The 23,672-nt window shown below is 36.4% G+C and overlaps 2 protein-coding genes across 7 annotated transcripts in view; both read right to left on the bottom strand.

The window, feature by feature from the left end:
• Positions 1–23,672, bottom strand: part of Spock3 (SPARC (osteonectin), cwcv and kazal like domains proteoglycan 3) — a 350,556-nt gene that overhangs the window by 235,104 nt on the left and 91,780 nt on the right. The gene's annotated exons all lie outside the window — the stretch shown is intronic.
• On the bottom strand, positions 7,296–23,381 carry LOC131894672 (protein BUD31 homolog). Its single transcript, XM_059244987.1, has 2 exons — positions 23,286–23,381; positions 7,296–7,715 (listed from the first exon to the last, which is right to left on the bottom strand). Exons 1-2 carry the CDS (start codon positions 23,379–23,381, stop codon positions 7,296–7,298), a joined length of 516 nt encoding a protein of 171 aa, XP_059100970.1.

Below are 23,672 nucleotides of genomic sequence, written 5' to 3'. Positions count from 1 at the left end.
CCCTGTCTTGAAACACCCCCCCCCCCGGCAAAAAAAAAAAAAAAAAAAAGAGAGAAAGCCAGTAAGATGAGATGAAGGTAACTCACCAGCTATGTGTTAGAGGATGAAGCAACAGGTGAGAACGGTTGTCAGCGAAGGAAGCCCGAAGACAATCAGAGGACATCAAAAGAGGTCTGTTACCATTTTTCAGTAGGAACTAACTATATTTTCTTTCCATGAAAGGGGGACCTAACTACTCCAACTTTTATCCTAAAAGTTAGTAAACACTATATTTTAAATACTTCTTTGAAATACTGACACAACCTAAGTGCTATACATTTATCAACTGTATTTGTAGATGCCATAGTTTGATCTATGACCATCGTTATGTTAATATATTTTCTACACTATATAGTATATTAAAAAGCAATGAAAACAAAAAAAAGCAGAAGATTGTTGAAGTTTTCTTTTTTTTTTCAACAATGCTGCAAATCTCCAGTATGAACACATTTGGAAAATTGCTAATGAATGCAATGTATTCAGATTGAAAAGTATAACCTGAAGGTTCTAACAACAAAATATTCTATGAATATATAGTTTTCTTAAATATGGTAGGAAAAATTGTGAAATTGTGTTTGAAGTACTATGTTCATTCTCAAAATGCAGAGACAATTGCATCCATTCATGAATCACAATACAGTGGTCAGTTGAATTCTACTTAGAAATGACACTCTAGCATTAGAACAAAATGAAAGAACACAAATTTATTCAACTTCCATATTATCAAAGTACTTCTTTTAAACATCTATTTTGAAATTAGGCTTTTAGCCCAATTTAACTTCAGTTGATTCATGCTGGTCAAACTGGGTCAAGAATGGGACAAAATGTAGAAAGAATGGAAAAAGAGAACAACTAGGAAACGTTTCTGGGCCTGAAAGCTGAGCTATGGTCTTCCTAAATATTAAAATGTTTCATATTATGAACTCAAATAAGGAAATAAAAATTACCAACATTCTCGTCATCTGGACTGGCATAGTATGTCTGATGAATAAGGAATGCCTATTCCAATTATCTCTGTGTTAATCATTCACATACCAGGCAACAACTTAATTATATATGAACATAGAGTTTCAGAAGATAAAACATTAAAAGAAGTTCAATAAATCAGAATATTTCTGCTTTTGAGTCTTCACTATAGAGATAAGGTATCAGAGCATCATGGAGACTGGATTTTGGAAGACTTGTAAGTTATTAATTACCCAATTATTACAAGTTAGCTTCTACCCACTTCATTCACCAAATGTGCTTTCATGTGTCATCTCTATATCAGATATGCTAAGATGTCTACCTAATATTTTTCTATTTTTAAATTTCTTATCTTAGTGTTAGGTTGTGAGAAAATGTTATGTGTTGTTGATATGCCCTATTTGGAGACAGATGAAAATTCAGTAATATAATAATCCAGGGATCCCAAGTACAGTCTTAAGATCCATTTTTCACATGCTTCTTCAATTTCAGCTTTGAGGGAAACAGCACAACTCATTTGGAATTTCTAGAATGAGCTCTAACTCATGATGCTAAATATACTGAAATAGCCTTTCAAATGTTCAAGGGTTTCTAAAATAAAACTTCTTTTATAGAACAGAGATTAGACATAGAAACTGTGACGACAGTAGAGAATGCTCCTGTACTCGCCACACACAATTTCTGCTATTATAAGTATCTTAGTAATTCTTGGTCCTATGCATTTAAGATCATTATTGTCTTCCCTTGGCTTCATTGAATATTCATTTTCATTGGTAAATAGTATTCTTTTACATTTGAGGACTCTCATGCATATATAAATGAATATCAACTTTTAACTACCATCAGTAAAGTTGCTATGACATCTTTGCCTAAGTTCTTGTGTTGAGCAATAACTTCAAAGCACTTGGTCAAATATGTAGAAATATAATTCGTGGATCCTCTAATAACATAGGCTTAGCTTTGTAAGGAACTGTCACATTGCCTTCCAAAGCCTCTGGTGAGACTTGGAATTTCTACTAGCAATGAATAAGCTTCCATCAATATTTCTTTTATTCATTTAATTTCTTAAAGCCTGTTAATGGATGATTTCAAACTGCTTCTCCTGTGACATCTTCATCTCAGAATTGCTGTGATACCTGTTCAAATGTTTTCAATATTTTTCAATTTATTATTGTTAGGTTGTAAGGAGATTTGATATATTACTGATATGCCCTTCAATATACACATCTTTCTAGTGTTTTCTACCATACTGTAGTGCTTATTTTTTTTTCCTTAATAGCTACCTATGCAGGGCATAAGTTTTTCATTTTAATAAAGACCAATTTTTTGTATGGTTAATGCTTTTACTATTGAATCTAAAATCATAGCAACATATTTAGGTTGGTTTATTTTTCCTCCCATAATGGTTGTCTATCAATGAATATGAAATATCTCCTCATATTAACAGTTAATACCTTTCTTTATCATTATATAGCTGTCTAATATAGATCTCCTAAATGTTTTATTAAAATTGCATCTAATTATATACTTATCTGAATTATCTTAACGACTTGGACACTTAATATCATAAACTACTATTCAAGCCTTTTTGTCTTCCTCTCATAAATTTGGATAATATTTATGTAGATTTAAAACTTTTCTCCATTCACATTCATTATATTTTTCTACTTATTAAAAATTTAAGAATAATGGGTGATAATTTATTCGTCTCCCATTCAAACTACTCTTGTTACTTCATGCAGGGTTGGCATATTTCTGTGTAAATTTCCTCTTCTTGAGTTACCAGTCGCCCGTTTTTTTCATAGAGAAATATTTACATGATATTATATTGGAAAGGATTATAGCTAACAGTTGATGATCTTAAGCAAAATAAGGTACAATTTAACACATTGATTTCTTTCCCTAGGACATCAGTTTCTTTGTAATAGTTTGGCTGAGTTCTCATAGTAGGATTGATCATATATCATTTTACCTTACCCGTGTTTTGTAATGCATTCAGAAGTTGCATAGCCACATATTTTGTATGAATATATGCCTATACAACTGCAATAGAAAACCATCCCTTTCAAAACCAGTAAACAGCAATCTCCCACTATCAATTAACCCATAAAATAATTTTTCATTAATAAATACCACTCCAGGTGTATTTTTCACGGCATTATTCCAAATGCCATTGAACTCAGGTAGCTACAATAACCACCCCGCCCCTTTGCCTGACTACGTTTAACTAGCTGCTTCTGTTCAGCAGCTGCACACCTTGTCTTCTCTAAAGTTGAAAGTACTTATCCCTCTGCTCTTCTAGGAATGCAATTTAGCAATAACCCTGAGGGATTTCCTGTGACTCTACATTCCCTCTGTTTCATCCCTTCCCCTCTCCCTCCTTTTTTCCCTCCCTCCATCCCTCTCCACTTCTCTCCTTTTAGTCTCTCATAAGAAACCGGTTTCTCTGATTTAATAATGTACAATCAACTACAATTTAACTTACAAGAAAACCTATCACTTCTGTGTCAAGTCTGTGAAGACATAATTAGGAAATTAAATAACAACTAACAACCTTTTTTTTAATTCTATTTAACATTATCATTTTCTCTTTTTGTATTTTCTTCCTTTTCCTCCCCTCCACACCCTCCTTTCAAATTCTCTATCCTCTTTCCAAACCCTCAAATTTTAAATCCTTGTTCTCTTTCAAATCATGGCCTTTTTTTCCATTGTTATTGTATGTGTATATACATATATTCCTAAATATAACCTGCTCTGTGCATAAAGTGCAACGTGTATGTGTGGTTTCAGGGCTGAGTATTTGATACTGGATAACCAATTCGTGTGTTTTTTTTGGAGAACACTATTTCTTGGTCTCTCAGGGTTCCTCGGTGGGTGCCTGTACATTTTTTGTGTGGAGTTGAGGTCTTCTGGCTTTCCTTCATTCACTTTGGTATGTCCACTGGTGTCCCTAGATTCCACATTCTCAGATTTTCACAGCATGTTCTTCCCCTTAGATTAAAAGCATCTCTTCCTTTTGTCTGTGTTTTCCAAGGATAAAACAAACACGCCTAAAAATGGGTATACTACAGTATCTTTTTTCCATACTTATGTTGTAAAGCATGACAGAAAGGGATCTGGATACAAAATATCCTTCAAATGTCTACAAAAAAAATACTAATATGTGGATAGAATTCTTATCTTTCATCTTAATGATTCTTGTCTCTCAAATTAGATATCGAATACAATATGAGAGCTGTTAAGATACCTAGGCAATGGAGGATCTATGAGTCAAAGTATAAAGTAATGATAGGCAAGTATTTGTCAAATAGTATCTTCATTTGTGTTACATTTCATCATTCATCTATAGTGAAAATATTCTTTGAGCCACTATTATGTATGAGGAATATTCAACAAATATTTCACAAATAAATGCATAAATGTATAGATGAACATTACAAAGTAGGGCATGGTAATCACACGAAACTCCAGGAAACTTTAACAGGTATAAATTACCCAACCCTAAACACTACTTCAGAATAAAGTTTGTTTGCGTTCATGAATATCTTCCCAAATGGATATGAGTCTCCTAATAATGCTTTGCCTGACAGAACTTATTAAACTTCAACTCACAAGACCTTAGTTATGTAGGTATATAGAATGGATATGCAAATCAGATGCTTAAAGATAATTAATTTTGAAATCACTCTAAGGCAGTTCTTCGGTCTACCTATGAATTTATCTTCACCAATAATAAAAACAATTTGTCATAGTAATGAGATGAATGTGCATCTATATTATAACATAATTAAATCTGAGAATAATACTTAAGGATGTAGAAAATCTTAAATATTTATGGGTTGATAGATACTTTGATTTTATAATAATCAGTGCTAAGAACTTTTTACAAAAAAATATACACAACACCATGGCAGAAGTATATTTTGGGGCATTTCAGATATTGTTGCAAATTCTGTACTCATTCCAAAGAAAAATTCATTAAATTTTTAAAATGCAACACAAGCCTGCAAATAAAACAGTAATTTTAAAAACAAAACGTTCACATACAATATAACACAAAGAAAATTTTTCACCCATCTGTGGAGAAATGAAAATAGAAAAATATCAGGAAACTTTAATCTTCTGTCACTATCCACTGTGATTTTATAAGAGCAGAAAAGATGCATGAATTGTGAAAGCAATACAGAATGCCTCATTCTAAATCAGAGCTATAGTATTTCAGAAAGTTGTCAGTCATGGGTGTTCTGTTGTATAACATTATGCACACTGTAGAGTAAATGTTTTATGTTCAGAATGAATGCTGCAGTTAAATCACACAAGACAACACAGTCTTTTAGAAATAACCTAGCTTTACCACAGACATGATTTAGAGCTAAAACTTGGTCACTGTTCATTCAGACTGTTTTTATTGGGTTCAATATTTTGAGAATGTACTATTCAGCTCTGTAATATCATCTGAGTTCAATACTCCAAATTCTGTGGTACAATTTATTGTGCTATATGACCAATTTTATTTTTAATATTCTTATATTTTAAAATAATTATCATTATTTAGAGTACTTACTACAAATAGTTATAAATCACTATGTTCAGAAAGGTATACACACATATATCATGTATTTGAAAATAGGTATTGGTCACCTAATATGTCCAAACATAAATATGAATCATTCTTTATTGAATAAATGATATATTTACAAACGTGATTATACAGAGTATATATGTTGATTAATGAAATTAATTAAATGAAGAAAAGAAGCAACAAATGCATCAGGAATTTAAAATAATTTTGAGCAAATGTATTTTCCAATGCTACCTTAATTCTGGACAGATTTTCATAAATTAAACACTCGGACTAATCCCTTTTTATACTTATAAGGTGAGGTAAATGCTTTGTGATTAGTGATAATGTATTCCCACTTTCAAATTATAAGAACCTGTCTTGGTCAAATATTATGAGCTACAAACTGAGGTTATGATTTATATTAAGTGCTATCTAACCAATTTGCAGAGTCATTTCCAGATGGTTTATAAAGCACGTTTTTCTATACAGTGTCTTATTATTCTGAAATAAAAATTAGAAGTTTTAAATGATAGTCCTCTAAGACACTGCCATTTAATGTATAAGCTTATCCACAGTCAGCATTAATTCATCATTATTAGAAAACACATAATAGGAGGCAGAGGGATGGCTCAAAAGTTAAGAGTACTTGCTGTTCCAGCAGAGGACCTGGGTTTGGTTTCCAGCACCCACACAGCATTTCAGTCTTCCGTTACTCTAGTTCCAGGGTATTAGATGCCCTCTTCTGGCCTCTGTGGGCATCTAACATGCACGTGATTAACATATGTACAAACAGACAAACACTCATATGCAGTATAAATGCTTAAAAAAAGAGTGAACTAACCCTGTAACGTAAGTGTCATAGACAGATTAAAAGACTAACTCAAAATCGTATCATAAATGTTTAAGATTATCTTGTTGTTGGAGTTTATTTCTGGATTCCTAAAAATGGATAATAAACATGGTGCCATTTTTTATGAGCAGCCTTCAGGAAACCCGTTTGGGGGTGGGAGAAGTGATGGCTCACTGGATAAGAGCACACTTAGGTGTGCACGTGATCAGTAAGACACATATATAACACACACATGCACACATACATGTTGTTTGAATTTCTGAAATGGTCTTATAATACAAAACCCGGGGCCAGGTATTGGGGTAAAAGCTGAAAGATCAGAGAAGTAGAACAAGCCCCAGACATCATCTAGTGTGGTAGCAGCTGGAGATGGGGATCCAGGGAGAGCCCACAATCCACCAGGAGAGAAGAACCAAAGATCTAGCCATCTGCCCGGGGAAGTGTTCTAAAGTGACTAACTTCTGCGGGTTTTTGTTTGTTTGTTTTTGTTTGTTATTTTTTCTTAAACAGGTTTCTAAAGGTTTTATTTTTACAGATTAAAGCTAGGGAACACTGAAGCCTTCACCTGTAGAGTCCATGCTCCCTCTGGGTCTCTTATCTGGGCACACCACTCTTTTTTTTTTTTTTTTTGGTTTTTCGAGACAGGGTTTCTCTGTGTAGCTTTGCACCTTTCCTGGAACTCACTTGGTAACCCAGGCTGGCCTCAAACTCACAGAGATCCGCCTTGCTCTGCCTCCCGAGTGCTGGGATTAAAGGCGTGCGCCACCACCGCCCGGCTTGGGCACACCACTCTTAAGAAGAGATGCTCCAAGAGCGGGTGGCCCAATAGGCAGGAGCCAACAAGGCCCAAGTCCAGAATGCAGAGGAGTCAAGGTGTTAGCCAGAGTAACCCCAGCAGCCACAGTGCGTGCACTCGATGATGTGATCCACTTGCAGCTTGCTTTCAGGAACCCGGCAAATGGCGTCCTGAGTGTGAATGCAGCATAGGCAGCACAGATCCTCATAGCGCTGCTTTTCCCACTTTACAATCAAGTTTTTGTCTGCACAGCCCTCTATAATGCAGTATTCTAGAGTTCTCTGCTTTATGGCTTTCCTCTTGCAAAAGAGGTCGAAGATATATTGGGTTTTCTGGTGATGAATTCTGAAGATGTGCCACAGAGATTCCACTTTCCTCTTTCCCTCCCAGGGTTCGGTTCCAGCTTCTCTCATCTTTTGATCTAATTCATCCAGTGTCTGTTCAGTCAACTCCCAGCCATCTGGAGGCACTTTCTGGCTTCTTTTGACTTTGGGCACTTCCTGGCAAGATAGCTTGTAAAGATCTAACCAATTCCACGAATCCTCTGACTGAAATCCTCTGAGTCCTCACATGAAAGGGTCTCAGCTAAACTGCTTTAGTTCCTGTTTCCTCATGCCTTATAAACCTTTCTCTACCGTGAGGTAATTTCCTGGGATTAAAGGTGAGTGCCACCACTGCCTGGCTCTGTTTCCAGTGTGGCCTTGAACTCACAGAGATCCAGATGGATCTCTGCCTCTCCAGTGATAGGATTAAGAGTGTGTGTCACCACAGTCTGACCTCTATGTCTAATCTGGTGGCTGGCTGTGTCCTCTGATCCTCAGGCAAGTTTATTAGGGTACACAATTTATCACCACATATAAATACATAAAAAATAAATCTTTTCAATAACAAAATAGTTGGTTAAAGCTTTGAGGAAAAAATATATCAGCCTGATAAGATAATACACATATTTTATGATCTTCATGATTAACAAAAATACCAGTAGTATAATTTCATCAAATATCAAATCATATGATTTCCCCAAATAGTATGTATGAAAATGTCTATGAATACTTTATACCTAAAACATTACTTTATAACTAAAAAACTGTCTTTCTAAAATGTTATGAAAACTGATTTTTGGAAAAATTTAAAAAATAGGATATTGAAGTTAATTTAGAAATTTATTAATAATGACAAGCTATAATTTAGATATCCCTGTACCAAAATTACCTCCATATGAAAGCCTCAACCGGTATTTCTGATTAATGTATAGAATCTAGTCAAAGTGTACTTGTTAGTATCTTAAATGATTAACAGTCTCCAACAAGAGGTGGAGAGGATGGTCTGAGGGGTGAGAGAGAGAGAGAGAGAGAGAGAGAGAGAGAGAGAGAAAGAGAGAGGGGGGGGAGGGAGAGGGAGAGTGCTTTATAATCTTTGTGTTTCCATTACAGACAAGGATTCAAGTAGCTCTGTCAAGTAAGGTGTATGAATAGGAGAGAAATGAGAATTGGAAGAAACTGCACAAAAAAAATGTGTCAGAAGGAAAAGAAAAAAATGTCCTGTGCTGTCACCAAGGAGAGGTTCATAGCATTCCAGCTTAACTTATGTGCTGGCCCAACTCCCTTCAACAGGGGCTCTTTAGGGTAGAGGTTACATGTCCGAAGGGTAAGTGTAAATCCTAGAGTATCTGTGCGTAGCCCTGCTCGCGTGTCTTTGTACACGAAGCACATCCAAGGACACCCGATAACAAGGTTTTTCTTCTCTATTATCAGGCTACTCCAGTATCAAGTGATTTGCCTGCTTGATTATATAGATTTTGTATCTTAGCAGCAGGTACAAAGAATCAATGTGAAAAGGTCAGTGTGTCAAGAGAAGCTCTGCAAATCTTAGCCCAGTTCTTGCAAGAATGAAAAATACTCAGTCCGAGACACTGACAAAAGGAAGCTAGTTAAGCTTCCTCTCCAGCACTTAGCCCCTGCTAAGTTAAGCATGTTAATTGCTGTCTTACTATTGTAGTGCATTGCCACTTAGGCTCACATCTAACAATGCTGACTTTTCTCCAAACAGTCAGCTCCATTCTCCTTCCTATCTTCCTTTTGTTCCTACTCAATCTATATTAGAGTGCATGTTAATTTGGAGGGTTTTTCTGATGAAGTCTTTCTTGTATTCACTACATATTAGATTTTACTCTCAATCAAGCACAAGACCATGGAAGCAAAACTCGGGAGTTTTGGGCAAAAGATTAATTACCTTAGTCATAGATTCAATGTTCCTTCTAATTACCAGATTAAAGATGAGAATACATATCTGTCAGGATCTGAGCAGATTGAAATGATAGGCCAAGAAACATTGGCATACGGGAGTAACATGGGAGTGGTTGACAGAATAAGGGAAACAAGCAGGATCAAGTTGACCCATAGCATGCAAACAACAGCACTGAGCCATATTGCCTGCCTTTAGGCCAAAGGTTCAGGAAAGGAGTGGGTTGCAAGAGCACTCAGCCAAGTGCAGGATGCACCTCTGGAAGGGCCCCTATCAGCAGGAGTTCCGATGAAGGTAAAGGAGACAATGAATGAATGACATCTGCTTGAATTGCTATGATTCCCCCATTCAGTGTTTCCCAGTGTCTAAACCAAACAGGAAACCAAGCCCATCAAAAAGAAGTACACAGGTACTAGAGGGGGCCATCAATGAGTGACTTGCTTGTTATACAAGTATGAAGACAGGGAGTTCAAATACCCAGAGCCCACACAAAAGACAGGCACAAGTCGGGAGTCTACTGTCATCTTGAAGCACTTTGAAGGCAGAGATATGATCTACCCAGGGCAACTGGCTACCTAGCCTAACTGACTGGAATTTGTGAGCTCGAGATTCAGTGAAAGATCATGCTAAAAATAACAAAAATTGAAATGAATGCAGGAAGATGCCAGTCAAGTTTGGGCTTCCATACATATGCACACACACATGCAAACCTGAATGCACACAGCACTACTCACACATGTAAAAAAGGAAGAATGTGGTAATGTGGTTTCGAGGAACATTTGAGGTACAGAGCAGTGAAGTAAATGAAGAAATATAAGCAGGAAACATTAAAAAAAATTGTATGAAGGCATCGAGGTGGGATATCATTACACACTAATTTCAAAGCATAGTTGACTTTCATGTTAAGCTTCTTATAAGAAGATATAACCATGCTCTAAAACAAATAAGAGAAAGTGTAGATCAATTAATAAGAGCAAACAAAACTTATGGAAGGTATCCCCTTGAAAGAATAGATGCACTGAAAAGTCAGCCAGTACTCCAAGGTCAAGACCTTGAGAAAAGGAAATTCCACTGGAGAAATGTTTGATGCTGTCTGCCACTCTTCACTCACATGACAATGCCGTCTCTATTGAGTGAAAAGATGCCAATTACCTGAGTGGAATGGCTGTGTAGGTCAGATCATTTAAGCAGCCTTTCCTCAGTTTTAAGACTGGTAGAGGAAAGCCAGAAGCCCAGAGATGTTGCCAGCCAATGTGAATATACAAGAACCCTTGCAAGAGGTTCAGCACATGTTTCTTTTCATGTTTGTTCTTCATATATAGTGCAAGTAATATATATATATATATATATATATATATATATACATATATATCCACACATATTTAAATATGAAGTGATATGTGTTTAAATGATTTCAAAACTCTATACGTAATAGTAGGAATAGAAAATATAATACATTTTAGAAGAGACATTAAGAAACTAAATTTTTTTTCACTTGTGAGACCTGAAGGCCAATATCTCTAGAGGTCATGAGGAACTGCAAATAGAACAGCTTCCATAAGTCTTAAACTTATTTAATACACTTGAACCTAGTTTTCAATAGTGTAGCACATCTCTATGCTAACCATGTGCCGAAGGAAAAGTTACAACTTGAAGCTATAGTTTCCACTAAGATCAGAATTCACAGGGAAGTTTCACACACACCAAGGGACAGGCCAAGAGAAAAATTAAGACAAACACATGAATTGATGTGACAGTGAAATGATCAGATACTAGCATCAGTGTAATAAAGGATGTATTTATAAAATAGTAAGAAATATGCTATGTTTGAATTTATATAAATAGTTAAATGACATTTACATTGATAGGCAATAATTGAAACTGTGAAGAATTTAATGTGGTATAATAGAGCATAGGCTAGCAAAGTATAGCTTTGGGGCCAAATATAACATACACACTGTTTAGATAATTTTTCTTCCAATGAAGTTAAGCTCATCTAGTTATTTATTTCCTTGAGGTGCTTTGGTAGCAAATTCAGGAGGTCTAATAGCAACCTAAGTGTATGTATCACAAACCATAATATACTTACTATCAGACCCTTTACATAAAAAAGAATGGTTCATGAATTTGAGAAAGAATAGCAGATGATTAGCAGAAAATTTCAGGATGAAGAACAAAAGAATTTTAAGAATTAAAATAGCAAAATAAAATATGGTCTGAGTAATAGTATAATTGGTGCATATTTCAAAATACATTATTGTGTCTGTATAGTATGTTTATGAGTGTGAGAAAACATGTGCCATGGCATGTGTGTGGTCAGGACACAACTTTTGGGAGTCAGTTCTCTTCCCACTATGGGCCTAGGGAATCAACTGAGGCTTGCACAGCCAACACTTTTACCTGCTAAGCCATCCTAACACCTCCTAAACTATGAACTTCTTTCAATTAAAAGAACATTTGGATGAGGTAGTCTTGCTGTGCTGTGTGAAATGATGGCTAGAAATTTTGAAAATGTAATAATATTTAATTATGTTAAAGAATAAAGAATTAACTTCTGTGTCAAGCAGAATGAAAATAATAAAATCATCAATGTGCATAAAATATGAGGAAAGAGTTATTAATAATGTGAAAGGACAGCTTTGAAGGGTTACATATATTTAACTACAAAAAACAATAATAAAAAGCAGCAGTTTATCATCCTCAGCTTAAAGAATTAAAAAACAGATATCAATAGACAGAATATAATATGTTTGAAAAATGTCACTGCAGAAACAAAACTCTGGATCATTATGTTCCAATTTGATTAATTAAAACAAAGATCTTCAGTTAAACTAGAAGTCATGTGCAAAATACTCACAGCACAAACATTACCAAAAGTAATCCTTAGGTAGGAACACAATACACATAAAAGCAATAAAACACAGAGAAGAGTAAATAGTAATGGAAAAACATCATATATTTGGATATTCTAAATATGCTAGTAACAAAAAATAGCACTTTATAAAATCTGATATATCTGTAATAAAGTGGATGACTTTTGTATAATCTATGCATCAGAAACTTCATTCCTAGACAAATTCATGTGATGTTAACACCCGTATATACACCAAAGTCTTGCAAGAGAAAAATCGTTAAAATACTAGTTTTAAAAAGTCATAGGAAGTCATACTGTTAACAATCTACCTAAAATATATAAGTCTGTGTATAAATACATATATGTAAATATAAATATAAATGTACAAATATATTTTTTCTTTTTTTATTTTCTCTTTAAATTTTTTATTCATTTTACATGCCAATCACAGATTCCCCTCTTCCCTCCTCCCACCCCTCCAACCTCCCCGACAGACCTACCCACCTCCATTCCCTCCTACAAGAAGGTAAAGCCTCCCATGTGGAGTCAGCAAAGCCTCTACTGAATATACAAATTACTTTTAAAGGATAATTCCCCATCTGTTTAGGCAATACTCCCTCCAAGGGCAAAGACTTTCAACAAAAAAATATAAACTAGGTATTTGAGTTATTGTTCATGGTTGTCCAAGAAATTCCTAAAACATTATAGGTTCTTGCTAGTGGACTTGGTTGTTCTCCAGAGATGGAAGGTAAGTCTCTATTGGTGAAGACACCAGGCAGGTCAGACACAGGGAGATGCCTGACCTGGAGCTGATTTGAACACCTCTTTCTTGAGAACAAGTTTTCATGGTACCAGAAGACATAGCACGTGCTTCTAGCAGAGAGAAGCAACAAACATTCCCTTCCAGCTATGATGCCTGTGAACAACAACCATGAACAGAGTGGCACAATGATCCTAAGGGGTACAGTAGTGGCATGAAAACCTTGGTGATAAGCAACAGGTCTGTTATGGGACTTCATACCCACTTGACAAGAAGAAAACAATGCATGGTACTGAACATCTAGCCACTACCCAGGGCTAGTGAAGTCACAAGTATTAGAAGAGACCCTAAAAACCACTTTCATTAAATGTCATAATCCTTAACTGTGTTATAAATATTTGTCCTTGTAACCAAAGATAAACATAGTTCTCACTTCTCATCAAAGAAAATTCTCTTTACAACAGACAGGTGCTGGGGGATAACGCTTTTGTACACCACTTTAATAAAATGCTGATCGGCCAGTAGCCAGGCAGGAAGTATAGGTGGGATAAGCAAACAAGGAGAATTCCAGGAAGAGGAAGGCTGAGTCAGGAGACACCAACCAGCCAGCCAGGAAGAATCATGTAATGGCACACAGGTAAGGCCACAGAACATGTGGCAACATATAGATTAACAGAAATAGGCTGAGTTTAAATGTAAGAGCTAGTCAGTGGTAGGCCAGAGCTAATGGCTGAGCAGTTTTAGTTAATATATGTCTCTGTGTGTTTACTTGGGTCTGAATGGCTGTGGACTGGGTGAGACATAGGAAAACTTCAGCTACAGAAAGGGACCATTACAGAAACCACAGCTGATCAAAATACAGAGTTGTGGGGTTCAGTCCCACAGAATACATCAACAATACATATCCCCCACCTAAGGCTCAGGGATTATTGCAGAAGATGGAGCAGAAAGATTGTAAGAGCCTAAGGATCAAGGAGTTTGCTATGAGACTATGCCTTTTAGTAAATTCAGAAGCTACTCCCATAAAATCTCAATAATATGACATGCTGACACATAAGTTGAACATGGATTACACTAATACATATACTAACATGGACAGGGGAAAGTCAAGGAGGCCTCTGCCCTACATAGAGAACTACAAGCAACTACAGAATGATGACACCAGGAGAAATAGTCTTCTCCAGGGTGGAGCACACCAACTCATTTGTCAATACCAATTGGTCAGCCCTGAAAAGATACATAAAAATAGCATTATAAGCAGGTTGTATTTATGTATTTATAACACATATGCATATATATATATATATATATATATATATATATACATATACATCTATGTATGTAACAGCAATTCATGAAAATTGGGAGCCTGCATTTGAAAGACAGCAAGAAAAGGTATATATAGGAGGGCTTGGAGAGAAAAAAAGGAGGAAGGGGAGGAGTGGTGTATTTATAGCACATCTTTCCAAAAATAAAAGAAGGGAAATTGCTAAAATCTGAGGACATTTTAGTGTAGTTCTCCATAGTCACTCTATTGACAGTCAAAAAAAGACAAAATCACAAACAACCCTTGCTTCACTTTGAAAGTGGAGCCAAATCAGACAGATGACCAATGTATTGCCATTTTCTAAATCCATCACCAAGTTGATGATTTAAAGAATCGTAGGTTATGGAATTGTAGAAAGGAAGCAACATTGTCTAGGACACTGTTACCATTGGATGCCTTGAACAAATCGTGTATGATGACTGCATGAGAAAACCAAAGAAGAGCCGGGCATGGTGGCACATGCCTATAATCCTAACCCTGAGGAGGAGAAGGCAGACTTGGCTACAGATGAATTTGGGGTCACTTTAGCATGCGTGAGACCCTGGTTCAAGCCAACCAACAAATGAAAAAACAGAGAAATCAACAGAACACCCAACATAATTTAACCTACTGACTTTGAGCTGATATGACAGCTTGAAGCAACTGTAGCCACAGAGGTTGTATGCACCCACCCGGTATTTTTTCCAGGACCTTCAGTGAGAACCCAGAAGTTCAGGAAGAAGCAAAATCACCCTTCAAGTGAATAAAGTGAAATTTCAGTAAGTGCAGGGCAACACACTGCTGAAGTCTGGGGATGAGGAAGGGTAGGAAGTAGTGTTCTGGAAGGTGTCAGTATGAAGGAGGTGTTTGTGAAAATCATAATCTTTTTTGATAGCAAAGACTGGTTGACAACCCTGAAAGGCATAAAGAGAATTCTGGAGCTACTGATAGGCAGTAAAAATAGTCTCACCCTAAAACCACCTGAAGTCTGGAGATCTGGTATCAAAACTACAACAAAGCCTTGACCCACTACATTGTCAAATTTCTACATTGGTGGCATGAGAGATATTATGGGCACCTTATCTCTTTTATATGTAATATCTACTATCAAGGACAGCATGATTGAAAATTTGAAACAGTATACTATAGTCTCCTGGATAGGAAAATGGGTAACTCTAATATATTGAATAGTTCTTCTAAAATATAACACCCTCTCTTACTTGCTCCCTAAATTTTTTGAAAAGAAATCCCATACTGATTATGGCATTTCTCTGTATGCGTCTATGATTAATTCAAAATACATACTGGTAAAATCAAGCATCTAGAAGGCCCTTTACTGCTGTGTTGGATAATCTTACGTCACTTGATACAAGCTAGAGTTATCTGAAGTGAGAGAGCCTCAAACTGAGAAAAAGCCTCTATAAGATCTGTCTATATGGATTTTTCTTAATTAGTGATTGATGGAGAAGGACCTAGTCCACTGTAGCTGTGCCATCCCTGTGATGGTGGTCCTATGTTCTGTAACAAAGCGTGATGTGTAATGCACAAGAAGCAAGCCAGTAAGCAGCAACTCTCCATAGCTGCTACATCAACTTCTGCCTCCAGGATCCTGTCCTGTCTGAGTTCCTGTCCTGACTTTCCCCCAGTGATGGACTATAATGCAGAACTGTAAGCCAAATAAACCCTTTTCTTCCCAACTTGATTTTGGTCACAGTGTTTTAGCAAAGCAATAGAAACCCTAACTAAGACAAGTGCTTACAGAACATCCTGAGACTCACAACACATATTTAGAGATTTTCTCATAGTTACTTATAAGTCCAGTGTGATTTTATTTTTCATAAGTCATTGTGCCATTAGAGTTTAATGCATCCCTATCTCCCAAGCTCACTACTAATTAATCAAACTCATCCTAACAGTGTCTAGAAAGACCCATGTATTTCATTTTAAAAGGCTCTGGAGTTTTCAAATTCCAAAGTCCTTGTGTACATTATCTATTTTGGGAGATTGTCTCATTTATTTTGACTGTGTCTATATTTTATGATTGCTTATGCAGCATTTTCCACTTTAAAATTAATGTCAATGAATCCTTCTGAAATGCCAGCTGCCACCGCAGTTGAATCTTCAATAGACAAATTGCTTGTCTTTCATTACTAGTTATTCTCAAAAAAGCTTCATCAGAGTGGCATTATGCCCTGTCTTACAAATATGTTGAATTCATTTTCTATCAAGCAAAAAAGACACCTTGCCATCCATGGTTCTGGTTTCCTTGGGCTCTTCTTTGGCTTTCTTCTTAAACACTTGAACAGCAATAACGGAATTATGAGGATGGACTTAGTATGTTCTACACTGGGCTTCCAAGTTTTATAATGCATTTTCTTTTCCTATTATGTCCTCTGATTAAAGTCATTCCTAATTGCACTTTGATTTTTCTAGCCTCTATCTGGGTCATCATCAACCAACTCCAACCTGTCCCATCTATACATATACCTGGAAATCTAGGCTGGATAGAAAAGTTCATCACCACTCCAAAGCAAATGATAGGTGCACAAATCACCATAATGTACAAAGGCTAGCACACTGTAATTTCATGTTTGAATGAGAAGAGGCAAAAAGAATTACCACTACATTTTCACTTCGGAGAAGAACAAGAATGATTTGTAATGGCAATTTTGGAGTTAAATAGAAAAGCAATTTCTTTCAGGTAAGAGGAGAATATAGGCTTCATGACAGTGATGAGTGCCTCGAGAAACGTAACAGCCGAGTGTGGTGGTTCATGACTTAATCCCATCACTCAGGAGACTGAGCCACACAGTCTCCAGGAGTTAGAAGGCAGCCTGGGCTGCATAGTAAGGCCCTGTCTCAAAAGAGTATACAAGCAAGCAAGCAAACAAACAAACAAAACCAAGTTAAAGAAATAAACTGACATGGTATGGCCAGAGCTATGACAGGGGTGAGAAAGGAGACTGGTAAAACCACAAGGCCAATCTGGGGAGAATTTCCAACAAATGTGTATGTGCCAGAGTAGGTGTTTAACATTAGTTCCTGGTTTTTATAAAATGTCTTTGGTTAGGGTTTTCTTAATAAAGAAGCCTAAAAATTCTTTCACTAGTAAACATGAGGTTGTAGATTTCCTCAGAAAGAATAGGCGTTATCGATGCTGTATCCTATGATCTAACCAATCACTTCCAAAGTAATTTCCCTAGAATTTATTTAAAGTTTAATAAGCTTCACTTATGATTTTATATAGCAAATGAGCCCATGGTGAATTCCTGGAGCAAGAAATCAGTCCTTTTTGTTAGTTTGCTCCATGCCGTGAAAGCAGCACACGAAACGGGCAGAGATTTGCCGGTAACTTACCTGAGTGCTCACTACTCCCTGCGGACAATTTCCATTTCCTGACTCAGTCCTGAAGGCATGCGGGCTGTGATTGTCTTAGTTAGCATTTCTATTTCTGTTAGAAAGAAACATGGCCAAAAGCAACTTGGGATGAGGTTTGATTTATACTTCCAGTGTACAGTAGATTATTGGGGGAAGTCCAGAGAGGAACTTGAGTCAGAATCACAGACGTTAGAACTAAAACAGAAGGCATGGAGGAATACCACTTATAGGCTTTCTACTTATGGCTTGCTCAGCCTGTTTTCTTACACAAGCTAGAAGCACTGGCCCTGGAGTACTACTACCCACAGTGGGCTGGGCCTTCCACATAAATCATTGATCAAGAAAATGTCAACAGTCATTGGATGAGATTTCCAGGCCCCAGGTGGAGCTCCAGGAGTCCAATCGGTGAGAAAGAGGAGGGATTGTACGAGCGAGAATTGTTGAGACCAAGATTGGAAAAAGCACAGGGACAAATAGCCAAACTAGTGCAAACACATGAACTATGAACCAATAGCTGAGGAGCCCCCAACTGGACCAGGCCCTCTGGATAAGTGAGACAGTTATAGCTTGGACTATTTGGGAGACACCCAGGCAGTGGGACCGGGACCTGTCCTTAGTGCATGAGCTGGCTTTTTGGAACCTGGGGCCTATGCAGGGACACTTTCCTCAGCCTTGGTAAAGGTAGGAGGGGACTGGATCTGCCTGGACTGAATCTACCAGGTTGAGCTGAATCCCCAAGTGAGTCCTTGCCCTGGAGGAGATGGGAATGGGGAAGAGGAGGGGGGAAGTGAGGACGGGGGAATCCGTGGCTGATATGTAAAATTAAATCAAATTATAAAATTAAAAAAAAAAAACAACCAACAAACAAACATACAAAAAAAAAAAAAAAGAAGAAAAGAAAAAGAAAATGTCCAAAGGACGTACTTACACGTCAATCTGATGGAAGCAATTTCTCAGTTGAGGTTCCCTCTTCCCAGGTGCCCCTAGCTAGTGTTAATCTGACATAAAGGCCAACCAGCACAGTGATTTCTCTCAATTGTCAGTTTTACTTCTTTACTGTGTATAGTGTCAATGTAAACATTTTTTAGGAAAAAAAAATAAATCTTTAATAGTGAAAATAGCTATATATTAAATGAGTGGCAGTGAAATATCGTATTTTAAAATGTCTATTAAATTATACACAGCCTCACTCTTGCATTTTAATAAGCTAGAGTCCAAATCATGTACATAGATTTGTTTATATATTAGATGCAAGTTTCAAAATTACATCTAATTTACAGAGATGTAATAGTATTTTGAGTCATAGCATAGACTCTGGCTGCAGGCTGCTTTAGTTTATATTCCTGTTTACCACTAACTATGTGACTTTGGACACATTATATATACAGGATGCCAATATGTTCTGAAATATGAAATGGGGATGATAATAGCTTATCTTAGAGGGTCACAGTAAGAATTGAAAGAGTGATATATATAATATATATATATATATAAAAATAGGAATTAGTTTATATATATGCATATATATGTAGTGTAGAAGGGATTAACTGAGTAATAGAATTATATAAATGTTTGTATGTGTATGTGTCATTATCAGTATACTGAATACATACCAAGGTTATAAAACTTTTTAATATCTTTAGATTCATTTATGACTAAAGGTCAGTTGTGAAAACAAGGAACATGGATCCTTTATGATATCTGGCACCAACTGTTATATTTTAAAATACAAATGAATGGTTTAGTTTTGTACCTTATGTTAGACTTAATAATTTATGCTAGCATATTTACGGAAGAAGTAATGCACAGTAAGGATTTGTGACCACATAAATTTATTTAAATATATTGAGCCAGTATTCCTCTCCTTTGTAGCCGAGAGTGACAAGGAAGCTTTAATCCTCGCCTTCTACCTTCCCAGTAGTTACAAGATGCAAAATACCTCATTTCCAAATATATTATTAATCACAAATTGTAATTGTATTTAATACATACTTAAGTATTTAGTAGACACTCTGATTTCCAACTATGAAAGTTTCATTCATCTCAACATGAATGCATTTTAAAGTGTTTCCTATCAAAAGTTTCTGATCTTATGGTTTTGAGTGTTCTTACATCATTTTAAATTTCATTCTTTCATAAATAAACAATTGTTATTCATATAAATAGCAAACTTAATAATATTAGTTATTTTAAATACTGAATAATACCTTTATTTTAAAGATCATTAATTGATTCTTTACTAAGTGTGTAAGTACTAAATACATAGGTTTTTCAAAAATATTAAAGTTTCCAGTTCTTTTGGGTATAATAGGTTTTCCCATCCATCATGAGATTTAACTAGGCATCCTAAAGATCTAGAAGCCACATTATTGCATGGAAGCTTTCAGAAACCAATGTATAATGTCCATCTTTAATAAAAAGTTAATAATGTACAAAGGTACTCATATTTATATCTGGTATGCCTTTCAATTATATATTTTTCACAAATATGTCTCTGATACACAAACACACAACAGAAATGACTCCTTTTAACACTGCTTGTCCTGCCCATGCAGATGGCTGGTACGCCTCTCTTTAGATCACGATACAGAGAGTAATAGCTTCTTCTTAGAAGACTTCTGCCTTAGTCACTTCTTATTTCACTTCCTGCCAGCAACTCCTTGAATTGTCCCTTAAATTTCATGGTATCATGTTAGAGGAGAACTGTCAGGATCCATTCAAGCCTCATATAGAGATTTCTTCCCTGGTTTCAGATGAAAAATGTGAATGTGAATGAGATTAATTTTTCCATTTTAGGGCTAAATCCAATGATGAGCAAGAGTAAGAGATAAGAGGAAATATGAAAAGAGATTGCAGAGGGAAAATTCTATAGCTTACAGAATTCTTGTATTTTATGTTAGTATAAAAAATTTTATACTTCTTAAATCTAGTCTTGGGTAAATGTTATCAGTAGGATTCATGCTCACTACCAACTGGCTGTTCTATTCTTAGATAACAAAGACACAGCAGCAACTGTCACTGCTCCAAACTATTTTGTCAATATATAGTTGCCTTGAAATTTCTTACAAATTGGGTGTACTAAGAGGCTTTGCCTCAAAGAAACCCACAAAACACATACATGCATCTCCACTACCTAGGGTAAACTATTACCAACAGAAACTTATCCACAAACCAGGAAAAAAATGTTTTTTCCAAATTCTTTGCTAGACATCTTCATTATTACATATGCTTTGTGGCCAGACTGTATTAGGACAAAATATAAACCATCAATTAAGTTTACTTTCCATACCTATAACAAGGAGAGTCATTATTTTTGGTTTAGGGTATAAAAATCTCAGAGTACTTTATGAAACTGTAGTGCAATGTGGAATCATCACCGTGGTACAGTGGTGATATCATTGCTGATTCAGATGGATGAAATATACTACCAATATCATCTTCGTGTATATCCATCTCTTTACTCATTTCTTATTGCTCATATTTGCAAGAGGATAAAATAACGTGAAGAGATAGAAAGATAAACTGTGTAATTACTGCATTGTTTTTGCCATTTCTGAACAACATTGAACAATACAATAAATTCTCAGTATGTCATAAGGAGTATTAAAGAGTGATAATCAACTTAATAAAATTGAGTAACTGTTGTAATGTTTTTCCAAACATCTCTGACTTTTATTTGAAACAACAGTGACAGCCTTAGAGTAATGACAAATGGAACCTATAACATGTACTTAAATAGCAAGAAAAGCTATCAGTTTTCAGAAGGAAAATAATAGTAAAAATATAAATGATTTAGAAGTCATGCAATCACTACAGTAGTAACCTGAATTGTGAGCTTTTTCATTATTCTGTGCTGTGTTGTGCCATGTTGTGTTGTGTTGTTGATATTGTGAGGCAGGGTTTGATGTAGCCCTGGCTGGCCTTGAATGCTCTCAATAAATGAGGATGATCTTGATCTCCTAATTTTCATGCCTCCACCTTCCAAATTCTAAATTATAGACATGAGCAGTCACCTCTGGCTAAGATTGTGAAAATCAAACTAAGTATGTCTAGGAATGAATGTTTAAAGGCAAACATTTTGGCCTCTAAGAAGTATGACATTAAATGAAAGAAAAAATAAATTATTTCTCTATGTATTTACTACTCAGCTAAAACAGTGAGAATGAAATGAAAGTAAGTGATTATATGTTCATAAACATATTTCACACATGCTTGTATAATTCAGAAATGTAGAAAATACTTGAAATGATAATACAATGACAGGAAAATTGCATTTTATAAAGGTTTTTCATACACTAACAGAGTAAGTGACAGACTGATGATATAAACACAACCTATCATTAAAACTACATCTGCATTGTATTTATTTATCAATTTTATACTTGTATATCTGTATGTGCATGTGTGTTTATGCATGCAGTGGTATAGCCTTAATATGAGTGTAGAGGTCAGCACACCTAGGTTCTCTTTGCACCAGATGTGTCCTGAAGTTCAAAGTCAGGTCATCAGATTTGGTAGCAAGAGCCTTTAGCAACTGAACCATCCCATGGCCTCTAGACTTGCACCTAGGCTGAATTTAATCGTAGTTTGGAAGGTCCAGCTCAGCTCTCTGCCTCAAAGAAGGTGTTCTGTATGTCTAAGCTTGGTTGCATTGTTGTCGGTTGACCTCTGACCCTCATATTGCTCCTCCCATTAACACGTAGTGTGTAAAATAAAACACACTGCATGTTAGTCGTGTCTTTCACTATTCTCAGAACCAAGAAAGAGCACCTTTTTTTTTCACTGCAGAAACTGTATATCGGTAATGAAACTTTTCTATTCTCTACTCCTTTTGTCAACTCCTCTGTTACTTCATCTAGTCTTATGACTGAAATGTAGCCCATAGCCTAGACATCTTAAGTCATTTCTCCATGCCATGCTTTCCTCTATAGTCTAGAGATGCATACTCATCATAACTAGATAGCCTCACTCAGAGGTGTTAGAGATACCTCTATTTGCCACGTATTCTTTACCTGGTGGGAGATGGCAGCATATGTTAGCAGATGAGAACTCACTTTCCAGCCAGGGCCTGAGTGCAATTCCCAGCACCACCCACACAAAATTGCTTCTTCTGCTCCCATCAATTTTGTTAGCTTTCTTTGCTTTTCCTTCTTTCATTTAATTTCCCATTTTCTTTTTCTCTCATACTCTTTTTGTTCTCATTACTCCCCAATCCTCTTCTCTTTACTTTCTTGAGATGTTTTCAATATTTAATGACATCATTGACACCCCCATCACCTAAAAATGCTATCTACTTGGTTCTCTCTAGTTTTAAAATATATTCTGTCAGACACTTGCTCTGGGTGGGCAGAGATTAACCAAGAGCCTGCCTAGTGCACCATTATGGTGAATGAGTACATGGTGGGGAAATGGGAGATAGATAGATAGATAGATAGACAGACAGACAGGCAGGCAGGCATAAAGATTTGTGTGCTTGGAAGAGAGGTGGATTAGAAAGAAATGTCAAAGGCAGTGAGGAGCCAGCTGACATGAATGGTCTGCTTGTCACCCAGGAGCATGGTGATATTCCAACCTGGGCTGCTGGCAAGGGCCATATCTTGGTCCATAGCCCTGACAACAGTCATGGTGGTCTGTATTGATGTCATTGCCTCTTGTTACTACCAAGGGCTCTGTGGACACCCGAAGGCTGTGTCACCACTTGTGATTATGTCAGTGTCAGAGGGATGTGCCCCCACTGGGACCAAACTTTCTAAGAGGCCTGCACTGCCACTTGGGTACATGGTGACATCTAGACCTGGACTGTAGCCATGCAAGAGGTCCCTTAGTTTGGCCTGATACTTGGGACCATGTTGGTGCTTGTAGGCCATGCTGCACATACACAGATATGGGTCATGTGTAATGCCAGCTAGGGCCAT

This window comes from Peromyscus eremicus, chromosome 17 (assembly GCF_949786415.1).
Source record: "Peromyscus eremicus chromosome 17, PerEre_H2_v1, whole genome shotgun sequence".
Classification (NCBI taxonomy): Eukaryota; Metazoa; Chordata; class Mammalia; order Rodentia; family Cricetidae; genus Peromyscus; species Peromyscus eremicus.
The sequence above is the reverse complement of the archived record's forward strand: the minus strand, read 5'-3'. Positions and strand labels throughout refer to the sequence as shown.